Below are 15,886 nucleotides of genomic sequence, written 5' to 3'. Positions count from 1 at the left end.
TAATTGCTTTTCAAAAAATGTTAGGTATACATGGCTGGAAAGAAAGGCTCAGTCAGTAAAAAGACTCCTATACAAGCTGATGAACCTTAAGTTTGTATTCCCAGCACCACAGGGAGCTGGAGAGATGGCTCAGAGGTTAAGAGCATTTCCTGCCCTTGCAGATGACCTGAGTTCAGTTCCCAGTGCACACATGTTTGTGACTCACAACAGTTTGTAACTCCAGTTCCGGGGGACCTGATGCCCAATTCTGGCCTCTGTGGACACCAGAAATGCACATGGTACACATACATACATGAAAGCAAACACTCATAAAATAAAAGTAAACGTGCCTTTTAAAAAAGCCAGGCATGGTAATAGCACGGGAAAAGCAGACATAGGCATCCCTGGACTTCACGGTCCCTCCAGTCTAGCCAATCAGTCTGCTGGTTCAGGGAAAGACCCCATCTCAAAAGATAAGATGGACAGATGGATAGTGGTAGGTGCAAGACACTTGGCAAACCTTTGACTTCTACATACATGCATGCTGCGCACACAGAACACACTCAACACATACCCACTACAATACACACATACACATACACACTATACTACACACACACTACACACTACACATACATACACACAAAAGTCAGATTGACAAAACATTTAAGAACCTAGAGATTTCCTTTTGTATTTAATGATTTGGAAAATAATACTGAAGGGTTTTCCAGGATATTTGGAAGAATTAGTAAAAACAGTCTGTTCGGTCACCGTCCTTTTGATCTAATGGAGAGTTGAGATGCTAGCATGTAGAAACGTAGGCAAGCAGGAGTCAGACAAGGGCATTCCTGGAAAAGACTCTTACTAATTAAGTGTGTGAAGGCGGGAAAGGAGTTGGAGAGATGAATTATTGGTAAAGAGTACTTGCTACTTTAGAGGACCCAGTTCAATTCCCAGCACCCCATTGGTTGGCTCAAAACTGCCTGTAACCCCTGCTCCAAGGGATCTGATGCCCTCTTCTGGCTTACACAGGTATTGCGTGCACACACACACACACACACACACACACATACACACACACACAAAACCTCGAACACACACAGATAAATATAACTATAAATAAAATCTTTAAAGGCACAAGGGAGAAGCCAAAGGAAGCTAGTGGTTGTGAAACATGATAATGTCTGTAAACTTTGAGTCACTCATAGGAACCAGACTCTGCCTAAGTCCAATGGGTAAATTACACCTCTATCAAAAAATGATAACGTACAAATGAAATATGAGTCCAGGAAAACAAAATGTTAAATGAATAGAAAACAAAATAGTTGCATATAACTTGGCTCAGCAGTAAGCAGTATTTTCACAGCTTTGATAATGTACACACTGAATGTAAACATATATATGGGCTTGAGCCACAACTGTGAAAACTAGTAATAAGGAATATAGCTGTGGATGAGGAATTCTGTACCTTTTACGTCCATCAGAAGCCAAAAATAACATTTCAGATGGACAGATCAAGACAGGGTAGTATGTTGTTTAGAGATGTGAGAATACAGGCTGGGGAGATAGATGGCTCAGTTGATAAGATGTTGGCCTTGAAAGCTGGGGGCCTGAGTTCAATTCTCAGGACTTGACAAAATAAAAACCAACAACAACAAAAAAGAAGCTGTGAGCCACTCCCAGGAACCTTAATCTACCTGGAACTTTGAGGTTACTTATGTACGTGATAAATCCAAAGAACAATGAGTGGGTAGGTAGTTAGGTGGATAGACAGACAGGCAGACGATGGATGGATGCATGGAAAGATGGATGGATGCATGGACAGAAGGATGGTTTGGGGGTTCATAAATGATGGCTAGATAGACGTATGGGAGGTGCACACGTGTATGAATGGATATGTACATAGGTGTATGCGTGGGTGTATATTGTGTTCCTAAGTGGGTAGATGTAGGTAGACAGATGGATATTTGGCACATAGTGATTGAGTGGGTGGGTGGATGTTTTTTACTGGCAGGTAACCCTGGATCCACCCTTGTTAAGAGTGTAAGTTAAACATATGCATCCGACCTCTGAGCTAAAGTCTCCGAGAGACTTCTGGAAGTTCGTGAATTGATTAAGTGATCAGTGTAAGCCACCACCTAGAATACAGTAAGTGCTCCCTTAGCCAGAAAGGGAAGAAGAAAAATACGCTGTGGGGGCCTTTGCATAACTGGCTTGCCATCATTTTCTCTTCCCTAGAAACTAAATCCTGAACATCCTTTGGAAACTAGGTAATCTGAGTGGCTTGTGGCCATTGGTGCATTCCAGTCTCTCAGACCCCTTGGTTGTCTCAGGCCCGTGTATAAGGTTCCTGTGGCTCAATCAGAAAAAAACTGCAGAGCAGTTCAGAGAATGCTGGGACTCTCTCTCTCTCTTCCGTCCCCCCCCCCCGTGTGTGTGTGTGTGTGTAGCCAAAGGTTTCTTGTCTTTATCTTCATCCCGCAAGCTCCTGGTGATAACATGGGGGAATAAAGCTGCTGTTACGAATGGTAGTGTAAAGGCAGAAGGGAAAACATTAGATGCCTGAATTCAACTCGGCGTGAAGTTGGTGATCTCTGTACTCGTCCCTTATGTGAGCCAGTTTGTTCCCTTTGTGCTAAAGTCTGTCTGTTGTGGAATATTTAAGATGTGGTGTGTTCGTTTATGCTGTGGAATATTTGTTTAATGATGCAAAGATGTGCTGCAGTTTTTAATGTTGCGCTTAACTCTGTAGAGCTGTGTTGCTTTGCCTTCCTAAAACACCTGATTGGTCTAATAAAGAGCTGAATGGCCAATAGCTAGGCAGGAAAGAGAAATAGGCAGGGCAGGGCTGGCATGCAGAGAGAATAAGTAGGAGAAATCTAGGAAAGAGAGCGAGAAGTAAAAAAAGAGGAGAGGACACCAGGGACCAGCCATCCAGACACACAGCCAGCCATGGAGTGAGAAGGAAACCAAGATATATACAATAAAGAAATGTAAAAAAGCCCCAAAAAATGTACTTAAAGAGAAACGGGATAATTTCAGTTAGAAAACCTGGCTACAAACAAGCCAGGCTAAGGCCACCACGTATTCATAAACAAGAGTAAAACAGTATTTATTTGGGAGCTGGGTGGCGGCCCCAAAGAATAAAAAAAAAAAATCAACTGCATCTGTCTGAGCCATGTCTCCTGAGTTCAGACTTTCAAGGATCCCCATAAAGAGGACAAAGAATGAGTCATTTGTGGAAGACAAGGCAAGTGCTGGGCAGTATAAAATTGGAAATAGCTCAGGATGCAGGATGCCCAAATTCAATTGAAGCTAAATTACAGCTCTTATTTCACATTTGAGAGACAAGGAACTTGAAGTTAGAGGGTTAATGATTCAGCAACTTGCCAAAGATTACCCAAGTTAGTTCAGTGTGGATCTGGAACTAGACACTAAATCCTTGATTTCTTTCTCTGCATACGGTACAGGTTGGATGGATGAATAGATGGATGGTGGATGGATGAATGGGTGGATGAATAGATGGATGGATGGATGGTAGATGGACAGATGGATGGATGGATGGATGAATAGATGGATGGATGGATGAATAGGTGGATGGTGGATGGATGGATGGGTGGATGGATAGATGAATGGATGGATGCACAGATGGACAGATGAATGAATAGATAAATGAGTGGGTGGGTGGGTATGTGGATGGTTGGATAGGTGCATAGTGGATAGTTTGGTGAATGTATTGATGGGTGGATGGATAGAACTTCCACTAGAAACGTGGCATCCCTTCCTGCAAACCACACCAGTATAACACCATGGACAGACATACCCCATCCGAGGAGCACAAATGCCTGCAGGCACTTCCTTTCTGAGAAGAAGGAGATGGCGAGAAGTGTATGAAGGTAGAGGCCCTCTACCAGCAGCCACGCATAGTTGGCCATAATGCAGTACTGGAAGAAGATCATGACCAGCTTGCAGCCCACCTGGAAGAGACAGGCACGTTAGCCTGGGCTGGTAACGGGGACTCCCTTGGGTTACTGCTCCCGAAGAAAAGAACACCACACTGTAGGAGGCAGGAGGCAGTCCTAGAGTGAAACTTAAGATGTACAACTACCTCCACAGGGCTGTGGAGACAGCTCAGTGGGTAAAATGTTGCTCGGCAAGCATGAGGACCTGAGTTTGATTCCCAAGACCCACATTTTAAAAGCCAGATAGAGCAATGCCTGCTTGCAATCCCAGCACTGGGGAGGTAGAGACAGGCAGATCCTTTCAGCTCTCTGGCCAGTCAGCCTAGCATACTTAGGGAGTTCCAGGCCAATAACAGACCCTGCCTCAAAAGATAAAAGAAGCAGAGTCTGAGGAAGGATATCTGAGCTTGATCTCTTATCTAGTGCACAAGCATGTATACATGTAGTGATATCTTGTTTATACTCCAACAAATAAAGCTTGCCTGAAGATCAGAGGCCAGAGCTAGCCACTCGATAATCATAGAAGTTTGGAGGTCTGTACAGACAGGCAGGAAGTGATACGGCTGGGCAGAGAGGGGAAGTGATTAGGCAAGAGGAGCTCTGTCCCTTTTCAGATGAGGTAAGGTGTGGCTGTGGCTTGCTCCTTCATCTCTCTGATCTTTCAGCATCCCCCCTATATCTGACTCAGGGCTTTTTATTATTAAGGCCTGTTAGAACTCATGCGACATATACACACAGGAATGAATATAGTTAAAGGCTCTCCTGGAGCCTTCCCTGGTCAGGAGACCAGGTCCACAGTGTTCTCTAGACTGCGCATCCTCAGGCCCAGTGAATATGACCTAGGAACTGCCAGAATCAGGAAGTGGGTTCCAATTGTGAACTGGCTCTGGGCCTTGGCGAGGAGGACACTTGCATTCCTTCAGAGAAAACACCCGGGACTGACCAACACCTTCATTTTTCCTAGGAGGACACTGTAGCCTAGGGAGAGAATGGGGTGTGAGTCAAAGTTAACAAAATGGCCTTTCCTCTTCTGAGTGTGTGTGTGTGTGTCCTGTGTGTGTTTGTGGGTCGGTGTGTTCTGTGGATCTGTGTGTTTCTGAATATGTGTTTGTGTGGGTGTGCCTGCGTGTTTGTGTGTCTGTGCGTGTGTTCGTATGTCTATGTTTGTATGTGTGTATGTGTTTATGAGTCTCTCTCTTTCTATTTCTGTGTGTATGTGTGTGTGTGTGTATGTGTGTGTATACTTTTTGGGAGATAAATTAAAAAGGCCAAGTCTCCCATAACGAAAATAAAATGTTTAATCTACAACCTTCTTCCTAGCCCAGAATGTGGATATGAAACTTGGAGTTGCGGCATCCACATGGCAACCCTGAGGTGAGGTAGAAGGCCCAGGTGGAACAGACAGAGGGAGGGACTGGAGATCACTAGGGACTCTGTCAGTGAGCTGCTTACGGTGAGCAGTCGGAGACCCCAGCCCAGGTGACACAGAGTGAGTGCAATGACTTGAATGCCATCTAGACAATGAGAAGGAGAAATTAGCGAAACGGTGTTCTTCTGAAGGCCTGGCCATGCAGACATGAGCTCACTTTTTCCCTCCAAAAACCAGGCAGTCTTCCCCAGACGCCACCATTTGTCTATAGGGGTTGTCAGGAGTCCACAAGAGAAGGCTAACCTCAATTCTAACTCCCAGCGTGGCTGGTCCACTCCAAGGCCCTGGGAATTAGAGGCATCCTCCACCAGCTCCCGATACACATGACTTACATCAAGCCTCCATGGCTGCAGAACCTTATGGAACCTCCTGGAACTTCCATGTCCTGCCAAACACCACCTTTTACCTGGAGCGTCTGCGTAATCTTAACGGATGCTTGCGAGGAGGACAATGAGCTATGGGGCTTGGTCATCCCAAGGTCAGTCTAGGACACTTAGGCGTGTTACCCTATGGGCATCACAGTAGGTGACGTCATCTGAGGGGAAGAGCACAGCATCCTTGATGAAGTTGGACAGGGCGCGCAGGATGAAGGACACGAACAGGTGCATGTGGATGTAGTTGCGGGCGCAGTGCAGCCTCCTGTCGGAGAGAATGTGGGGCTAAAGGCCATGGAGAGAGGGGCTGGTGCTCTCACAGATCCACCTGCACATGCCCTTCCCCTTGCACGGGGAAATCAAAGCCCTACCACAGCCCTGAGTCCCATCTCTCACTATTAATGGACCTGCACAAGGGCATAGCGCCCCAGGTGCCCGGTGCATCCTGTACTGCATTGAAGTTACAAAAAGTAAAGAGCGTAGCATAGTGGTGTGTGCCTGTAATTCTAGCTCTTGGGCGGTGGAGGCAGAAAGATCATCTCAAGTTCTCAGTCTAGTAGGGACTACATGGCGATACCACCACTCAGAATAAAACAGACCAGACCAGACCAGACCAGAGTAACGCAATCACTGGTTTTGTAACAGCCACATGTCTTTGGCCCTGACCAACCACCACCTCCAGCTCCTGAAATTTCCCCCTGTGTTCTAGAGACTGGAAGTTTGTTGCTGGTCCTCCCTACCATTGTTTCATTTTGAGATAGGATCTTAAGCAGCCTATTCTGGCTATGACACAAGCATGTGTCACAGTGGCCAGTTTATGTAGAGCGGGGGACTGAACCCAGGGCCTTAAGCTTGCTAGCCAGGCATTCTACCAACTGAATCACACTTGAGGAAGCGTAAATAGGGGGTGTCCAACCTTTTAGCTTCTCTAGACTGCACTGGACCAATAATTGTCTTGCAACACACATTAAATCCAGGGCTACAGCCCTGGATTGGAGGGCATACATGTGTTTACACACATTCATTCTTGCATGACATTGTAACAGCACATTGTCACATTTATAGCTGTCCTGAACTTCACAAGGTGGCCAGGCAGCCCACCCAGACCTCCCTTTTTCCATCCCGAGTCATTAGCATCACTTGACCTGTTCTCACCGGAAAGAGCCCAGGATGCTGAGGGCAACCAGGAGCGTGGCCAAGGAGGAACTGTAGCCCACAGTGTACATGACCTTGAGCTTCAGCAGGTATGCATGCTGCAGAGAAAGGCACAGGTCAGCCCTGCCTGCCATCCGGCTGTAGCTGGCCCTTCTGTGTCCCAGAGCACCAGCTTGAGGCAGCATTGGTCCCGACAACCTTGGCTGCTATCCCAATGCCTGTGGGTAGGTCCCTTTACCAGCATTGTGAATGCAAGACTTTACTTGAATACTTCCAGAGAAAGCTGCTCACTACTTTTGGAGGAAATCATTTGTCATACAATAATACAAAGATAATACACACACACAGAGACACACACACAGAAACACACAGACACACACACAGACACACACACACACACACACACACACACACACACACGGTTTCATGTTTCTCAGGCTGGCCTTGAACTTCCTAAGTGGCCATGAATGTCCTTGAACTCTGAATCCTCCTGCCTCTACTTCCCAAGTGCTGGGATTACAGGTGTGTGCTTTCATGCCTAGTTTATATGTGCTGGGAACCAAACACAGGGCTCTATGCATGCTAGGTGAGCACTCTTCCAACTTAGCCACGCCTCCAGCCCTTGTTTTGTTTTGAGAAAGCATCTCATATATTCAGGCTGGCCTTGAATCCATAACTGAAGATGACCTTGAACTTCTATCCTCCTGCCTGTACCTTCTAAATGCAGTCATTAAAGGTGTGTGATATCCGTCAAGCCAGGTTTCTCTGTGTAGCCCTGGCTGTAGCGGACTCATTCTGTAGACCAGGCTGGCCTCAAACTCAGAGATCTATCTGTCTCTGCTCTCCTACTGCTGGAATTAAAGGTGTGTGCCACCACACCTGGCTCAGAATCTTTTCAAGTAGCACTCAAAGTAGCTGACTTTTGTATTCCACCCATTTGTCTTTTCTCTTTTTCTTTCTAGAGCCATCTAAAATAAATCAGTCTTCTAGATGAAGGCTGCCTGAAAGTAGAAAAGTTGTTGAGTGTGTACGGCACCCTGCCATTTTCAAATAAAGCTATGCTTCCCATTGTCCCTCACTCACCCGCATCCATTGCTGTTTTCTCCTCTTTCTGCGCCCTTCACTATTTAGCTCAATTAAAACAGTGAGGTGTGTTGGTGCCTTTAAATTAAGACACCCTGGAGCAACGGCTCAGCATGCCAGCATGCGAGAGAGCTAGCTTCTCTTCAGAAGGCCCACATTTGGTTTCCAAATCTATGTCAAGCAGCTCACAATCACCTGTAACTAACTCCAGCTGCTGGAGATCAGTCAGACACACTCATCTGACCTCCAAGGGCGTTCACACATATGCACATATACATACAATACACAGGAGTAAAAATAAAGTATCTCTAAATGACAAAAATAAGCACTTTACTGTGCAACCCAGACGAGGAAGAATCAGAGGACCATCATCACCCTGACCTACACCCTACACTGCCAGTGGGTGACCAGACAGACCAGCCACTACACCCTAATGCAAAAATATGGAAGTAGAAAGGAATCCTGGATGCCAGGCGGTTGTGGCGCATACCTTTAATCCCAGCACTCGGGAGGCAGAGGCAGGTGAATCTTTGTGAGTTGAGACCAGCCTGGTCTACAGAGTTCCAGGACAGGCTCCAAAGCAATACAGAGAAACCCTGTCTTGAAAAACCAAACAATCTATGGGGCCATGTAAGATAGTGAGTTTGAGGCTAGCCTATGGTTTACAAGATTTTGTCATAGAAAACAAAACAAAACAAAACAAACAAAAAAAAAAGGATATCAGCTAATCTGTGGGGTTCAATTTCTTATCTTCATTGAAAACAAGCTTGTGGTGGCCTGGAAGGGTTGCTCAAGTAAAGACACTTGCAGACAAATGTGGTGGTGGGAATCCAGTCCTTAGACTCCATATAATAGCAGGGAACTGATTATAGCAAGTTGTCCTCTGGCTTCCTGAGCTGTACGCAGATGCCAACCCCCTTCCCCATAATAAAAATGTCTTAAAAAATATTGTAAGGAGATGCATCAACTGGTAGAGCGATGTGTCACATGGTAAGGAGACACATCACATGGTAAGAAGCTGTGTCCCATGGTAAGGAGACTCGTCAAGTGTCAGCAGGTAACAGGCCTTGGTTTCGTGGTTCTGAATTGACTGGTAGTTTCTGTTCATCTTTTTCTACCATGGCATTTTCTACAGTTGCTGAGGGGAATTACGGTTTTAAGACACAAGAACCGTACAGGGGAAGCCTTGCTGACCACACAACAAAGGCTTTGGGGTTGGAATGGTCCGCACTCTGTCCACAGTGTCACACAGTAGACCGGAGAGAAATAAGACAAGCTTCCAAACCCAAGAAGGCCCGTCTGTTACTCACCAACTGCGCAACCCTGAGCAAACTACTTAACTTCTCTGAGCTTCAGACTCTTTGGGAATCATATTTTCTCCCTTGCTGACAACAGGAAGAAGCTAACAGACGGGTTGTGTCTCCAATGCCGGGCATGTGACACTTTCCCAGCCCTAGTCACTCCTCAGCATGAGTCAGCAGGGCGAGATGGCAGGAACTCCGGGGTATGAGCTAGCCTCCCAAAATAAAAATAGGCTTATTTTCTCTTTCGCCCCGTAGAATGCCATGCCGCTTGGTTGTCATGAGTGCAAGTGTATTATTTTAGGAGGCACCTTAATGACTCTGGGTACTTTCGGAAGAAGGTGATCAGTTGCATCATCCGAAATGCACAGGAGAAGCCAAGTGTGTAGGGTGGGAGAGTAATAACAAATTAAGGGGGAAACATCAGAATGACTGACAAAATTAAAGACAAGACTCCTTGTGTAAGGTTCAGCGGAGGAAGCTTCGAGAAAGCATGTAGATTTCAACTCAGAATCAGCAAGGACATTTTGGCGTCAGATGACCCTCAACGGGATGGCAGCTGTGTTGGGTAGAGCCTCCCTCCTTCAGCCAAGGCCACCCCTCAGGGGCGAAGATGAGCTGTTTTAGAATGGTGTAGGGTTGGGATGTGGCTCAGCGCCAGCCACACAAACTGGGCATGGTGGCACACACCTGTCATTCCAACACGTGGGAGGCAGAGGCAGGAGACCAGATGTTCACTATCGCCTCAGCTACACAGAGTCTGAAGCCAGCCTGGGCGACATGAGACCCTTCCTAATAAAATAAAGTGGAATGCTTGTGACTGGGGGTGGTTTGCGGGGCTAGGGAGGGGAAACAGAATGGTTGGTTCAGTAGGGGTGGAGCGCCCCTCCCTAAGATGATAGAGTTGATAGAATGCTTGCCTAGCAGGTTAAAAGCTCTGTGTTTGAGTCTTAGCACCACGGACATGGGCATGGTGTAGTGTGCCTGTAATTCTAGTACTTTGGAGAAGGAGACAGGAGGAGCAGGAGTTCTAGGTCTTTCTGGGCCAGCCTGGGCTATATGGGGCTGCTTTAAAAAAAAAAAAAAAAAGCAAATCAAGAAAGAGATCTGTGAGGCTTTCATAGTTCTTGGATCACCCATTGGTGTGCAATCCCAGCTCTTAACCACTACACCCTGTTCTTTCCTTCAGCTTGACACTTGGCCCAGGGAGGCCCACAGCACTGAGGGTGGCAGGGTGGTCTAGTGATACCTCCACCCGTTCATGGAGCCCAAGAAGGCACAGGTTGACAGCGTGAAGAGTCCCAGCAGCATAATTTGTCCTGTTCGGTGCCAAGTGACCTTCAGCCCCGATTTCATGTCAGTGAGATCTGAACCTCGGCATGACCCTTGCTCCCTCAGCGTTTGACATCTGCAGCTGTGCATCGCCCCTCGAGGGCTCAGAGTCCGAGAACATTCCTGTTCCCTGTCCCGGGTCAAACTTAGTGTCTCTGCCTTGGAGCCTGGCAGGGCCACCTGTTTGCTGTCCCCTCTGCCCAGCTGACAGAGAATGTTTCCTATTAAGAGACAGACAGCAAATATTCTAGGCTCAAAGTGCCACACAGTCTCTAGAAACTACCCAGCTCTCTGTCCCTGTCACACAGAAGCTCCCTTGCTGTGCTAACAGACTTGGCTGTGTCCCAACAAAATTTCATTTGCAAAGGCTGGTCATGGCCCAAGGCCTCTAAGTAGGTGCCCTAGACATTGTAGACGCTTAAGGGGCATCTGTACCCGGTCTAAGTCCATTACTGATATTTGTCAATACTCTAGTGACACATGCCCAGGAAGGGGATTAGAAAATAGAGAGAGAGGAGAGAGGGAGGGAGGGAGGAAGGATGGGAGGGAGGGAGGGAGGGAGGGAGGGAGGGGGAGAGACAGAGAGGGAGGGAGGGAGGAAGAGAGAGGAAGGGAGGGAGAGAGGGAGGGAGGGAGGGAGGGAGGAAGAGAGAGGAAGGGAGGGAGAGAGGGAGGGAAACAGGGAGGGAAGAAGGGAGAGAGGGAGGGAAACAGGGAGGGAAGAAGGGAGGGAGGGAGGGAGGGAGGGAGGAAGGGAGGGAGGAAGGGAGGAAGGGAGGGAGGGAGGGAGGAAGGGAGGGAGGGAGGGAGGGAGAGCCAAGCTGGACATGTCATCATCAGCCAGCGGAAGGTTTAACACAAAGAACTGAGCTTCTGCAGGGATGTGGCTTGCTGGTTGACTGCTGGTGGTCCAGTGTGCACAAAGCCCCAGCCCCAGCCTCCACACGCTAAGAGCATCGTTGTGATGCTATTGCTTACAATCCTGGCCCCCAGGTCCCCTCTGGGACCTCACCCTGCATTCACCCATCTCGGGGCACGGTGGTATAACACGACAGGCTTACCCGTTTCTCATTAGAGGAGTCATTCATGTTGACCCCACAGGCCAGGTCAGGCCTGGGGAAAGTTTCTGACCAGCCATCCTGTGTGCAGTTCCTGAACAGAGACCCTGAGGGTGACAAGTGCAGACGAGTAGTGGGGATCGGGCAGTGAAATCGTTTTAGTAAAATCTGCGGTAACACCAAAGCGTTGCCATCATTTTATAGGGGGGCAAACTGAGGCATGCGGTGTGGCATAGCTTGCGCCCATCATTATCTCAGTAAATGGAGAATGAGGGTTGGGTCTGTAGGGCTCTTCACATCATGCACGAATCCCCCTTCTCACTCCCATCCCGGTTCTGCTGACAGAATAGTGGGTCCCGAAACATCCGCGTGCACGATGAGACTTGGTTCCTGTTACAACGAATCCCTAGGCTCTCACAGTTCTCTCTCTCTCTCTCTCTCTCTCTCTCTCTCTCTCTCTCTCTCTCTCTCTCTCCCTGTCTCCCTCTCCCCAACCTCCATCTCACTAAAATATAGCTCTAAGCCTCTTTAACTGTGTGTGTGTACATGCTTTTATGTATGTGTACATGCATATATGTGTATATATGCTTGTGTGTGCATGTACATGATTTGTGTGTATACATTCGTGTGTGTGTGTGTGTGTGTGTGTGTGTGTGTGTGTGTGTGTGTGTACAGGGAGGTCAGATGTTGACATCAAGTATTTTCCATGACCACACTTCTCCAATTTTTTTTTTTTTTTTTGAGACAAGGTTTCTCACTGAAGCTCATGTACTATTCTAACCTGATTGGTCAGCAAACTCCAGATCTCACTGCCTCTGCCTCTGCCTCTGCCTCTGCCTCTGCCTCTGCCTCCCCAGTACTGGGGTTACAGGTGTGTGCACCTCTGTGCCCAGCTTTCCCCTGGATGGTGGGGATCAGGTCCTTCTGTTTATGCAGCAAGCACTTTGCCAATGGAGCCACCCCACTCCCCTCCCCACCCCCCTCCCTTCTTTATTCTTTGTTTTGAGACAGAGTCTCACTGGGTTGCTCATAAAGGCCTCGGACTTGGGGTCATCCTGCTACAGTCTCAGAGGAGGCTGGGGTTACAGGCCTGCAGGATCGTGTCCCAATAAATACACTCTAAACAAGGAACTTTGAAAATGCCAGTGCTGTTTTAAGAATCGAAGGAATGTCTCCTTGAAGGAAGATTCCAGGCCTGGCCTGAGAACTATCTGGGGCAGCAAGAGGCCCACAGTTTTTCCAGCCGCTCAGATGCCTGTCTGGGCCAGTATGGAGAATGCTGTGGCTAAGAACTACTTGGAATTAACTCTAGAACATATTTTCCTTGTACAAAAGGAAGCCGTCTTAAACTCTACTAGTGTCCACGAGCACAGCTCTCTGGGGCTGGGGACACACGGTGGGGAGCCCTGCTCTCTGGAGGGCCAGAGGGCAAATGTCCAGTCAGATCCAAGATAGAGCTATGGGAGGGAAAAGTTCTTGGTGACTAGCAGGCCCAGACAGGCCCTGACCTATGCCCTTGGGTCAGCCAGCTAGCTGAGGTATGACACAGTGAGCCAATCCTCCCAGCAGCCCAGGAGCAGGGCCAGCATTGCGGCCCCACAGTGCCACCATGTGGTAGGTAGGTGAAACTGCAGTAGAAGGAACTGGTCTGGGCAGTGAATCTCTAAACAAGTCAGAGGTCTTCTAGTTAGTGAGTTCAAGCAGGCCACAGGCAGTGGCTCTTCCTAGGCATGCTACAGAAGGATAGGTGTACCGGCTCTGAGAAGGCTTTGAGGGGATGGCCGGTAGAGAGGAGAGCTAAAGTCCTTTTCAACAGGAACCTGGCCAGCCACGGATGGTACCTGGGGTGTTAGGACCAGCACATTGCTCCAAGCCGACCGTGGATGTATGAGGGGCCTGAGTCCTGAGCCTCATGGACCCAAGTGTCTGACATGAGGGGTCCTGCCAGGAGGAAAGACCATTGGTAAGATTGAAGGTGTGAGCATGATGGGAAAAGGGGCTAGGGTGGAGCTTTGAGGGCGGGCGAAGAAAATATGAGGGCGCCAGAGAAGGGTGAGAGAAGGAACAGAGGAAGACATTTAAAGTTGGCTCCAAGGGCTGGGGAGAGGCTGCGTGGGTAAAGGCTTGCCATGCAAGCGTGAGCACCCAGGTTTGGGTCCCAGCACCCATAAAATCTGGGCATCAGAGTGAGTGCCTGCAGCGATCACAGACAGAAGCAGATGCACTCAGCTAAGGCATTCCCTAGGAAGCCAGGGCACCCAGGGGCACCCGGGGCACCTCCAGTCATCGGCAAGGCCCAGGGTAACCGGCACAAAAAGCGAGTGTTCTAGAGGCAGTCTCCTTCAGAGGCTGGTACTGTGGGGTATCTGAAGCAAGATGGCGGGTCTCTGAGGGAACAGAACCGTGGAAGGGAAGATGGTTCCTAAACTGGGGTCACGAGGCATGTCTTAGCTGCTGCCTCCTCCTCCTCTTCCTCCTCCTTTTTTTTTTTTTAAATTACATTACTTTTTTTGGACACCTGTGTGGAGGTCAGAGAACAGCTTGTGGGAGTCAATTGTCTTCTTCCAGTGTGTGGGTCACGGGGACCACACTCAGCTCACCAGACGTGGCAGCAAGCACCGTTAGCATGCTGAGCCATCGCACTGGTCTGTCTTCTCCATACCTCCCTAACGACATTGTCCCCTGGTTCCTTCCTGGGACCCTGAGAGTTGTGCTCTCTCTCTCTCGCACGCAGGCAAGGACTCCAGTCTGCAGAGATTTCCTCTTATTTCACCCACTGCTTGTTCTCAGAGATCCCTGGCACCTGACTTATCACCCAGGAGTCATTTCCACCTCTGGTCAGGGCCCTTGGTGCTGAATGGTTACCATTTCTTCCCGTGAGCATCTGGAGGAACTTCGGACATTGTACTTCCACCGTCTGTGCCGGAGCCGAGGAGGGCCAGCAGCTCATGTTGTCCCACAGCCCCTCACAGCCTGCAGAGGAGAGCACAGTGCATCAGGACGGAGCATGGACCAAGGCTGCCCACCCTCACCCTTTTTAAGCCCAGTCCCCATTACGCACTGACTCCTTGAACTCCGCCCTTCCAGGGTTGAGGCATGGATGGAAACCAGGGTCTTGCATGCACTGGGCTCTTTCTAGTTTCTAGAATCTTTCAAAATAGCACCACCAACCGGAGGCCAGGTGATTAACATTCAAGCATTTCCTACTCAATTTCTACCACCAGGGCTGAGGTGTGGCTCAGTTGCCAGAGCACTTGCCTAGCATGCACAAGAGCCCTGGGTTTGGTTCTCAGCACCACATAAGCCAGGTGTGGTAGCATACCATTATAAGCCCAGTAGGGAGGAGGCAGGAGTATCAAAGGTTCAAGGTCATTCTCCACTACATAGTCAGATTGAGCCTGTATACAATTCTATCTCAAAGAAACAAAACAAAACCAATATCTCCCAAGTAAGGGGCTTCCTAGGGCCACTCTCTTCTAGACTCCCCTCCCACCATCCTCATCCTGGGATGTAGCCTGCCCTGTCCTTCACCCCACCTCCAAAGCCTCTCCCTGGTGGAACAGGGCAGTAATATGCCACATATGACTTACCTGTAGACGGAAGTTTCTGTCCTGCCCAATCCCACAGCTGTCTAGTCCCAAATAAATACGCAGAGGCTCATATTAATTATAAACTGTTTGGCCGATGGCTTAGACTTCTTATTAGCTAACTCTCTCTTAATCACTAATCCGTTTCTATTAATCTATGTATCGCTACCTCATTTCCTGTCTGTACAGAACTCCAGAGTTCTATGGTTAGCTAGTGGCAAGCTCCATTCTCTGACCTTCAGACAAGTTTTATTTGTACAAGCAAGATATCACCATACTTACCTTCTTATCTCCCCAGATCTCCGTATACTCTGCTGACCCCATTCATCCTGGCCAGGCTCATCCCTTGTGTTCTCTCTCTCTCTCTCTCTCTCTCTCTCTCTCTCTCTCTCTCACACACACACACACACACACACACACACACACACTTGCCCCTTCATACTGGCCCCTGAGCCTGCCTGGGGTTAACCAATGCCTCAAGACAGGTCAGGTGGTTGGAGACTATAAAATGGCACCAAATGGGTAGCTAGGCAGACACACCCTGCCCCTGTGTTTCCTGACTGTGTCGACTCAGTAAACCACCTCCCCTCGACCTACTTCATGGCTTCTGTTTCATGGAACTGAGA

The 15,886-nt window shown here is 48.5% G+C and overlaps 1 protein-coding gene across 1 annotated transcript in view; it reads right to left on the bottom strand.

The window, feature by feature from the left end:
* Sctr (secretin receptor) overlaps positions 1 to 15,886 on the bottom strand; it is a 48,010-nt gene that overhangs the window by 12,790 nt on the left and 19,334 nt on the right. Inside the window, exons 3-7 of the mRNA XM_051204088.1 lie at positions 14,539 to 14,646; positions 11,677 to 11,780; positions 6,900 to 6,997; positions 5,877 to 6,009; positions 3,803 to 3,956 (exon numbers count right to left, since the gene is read on the bottom strand). Coding sequence (XP_051060045.1) covers positions 3,803 to 3,956; positions 5,877 to 6,009; positions 6,900 to 6,997; positions 11,677 to 11,780; positions 14,539 to 14,646 — 597 coding nt within the window. The remainder of the gene's footprint in view (positions 1 to 3,802; positions 3,957 to 5,876; positions 6,010 to 6,899; positions 6,998 to 11,676; positions 11,781 to 14,538; positions 14,647 to 15,886) is intronic.

Source organism: Phodopus roborovskii, unplaced genomic scaffold (genome assembly GCF_943737965.1).
Source record: "Phodopus roborovskii unplaced genomic scaffold, PHOROB, whole genome shotgun sequence".
Lineage (NCBI taxonomy): Eukaryota > Metazoa > Chordata > Mammalia > Rodentia > Cricetidae > Phodopus > Phodopus roborovskii.
This window is presented reverse-complemented; position numbering and strand designations above follow the sequence as displayed.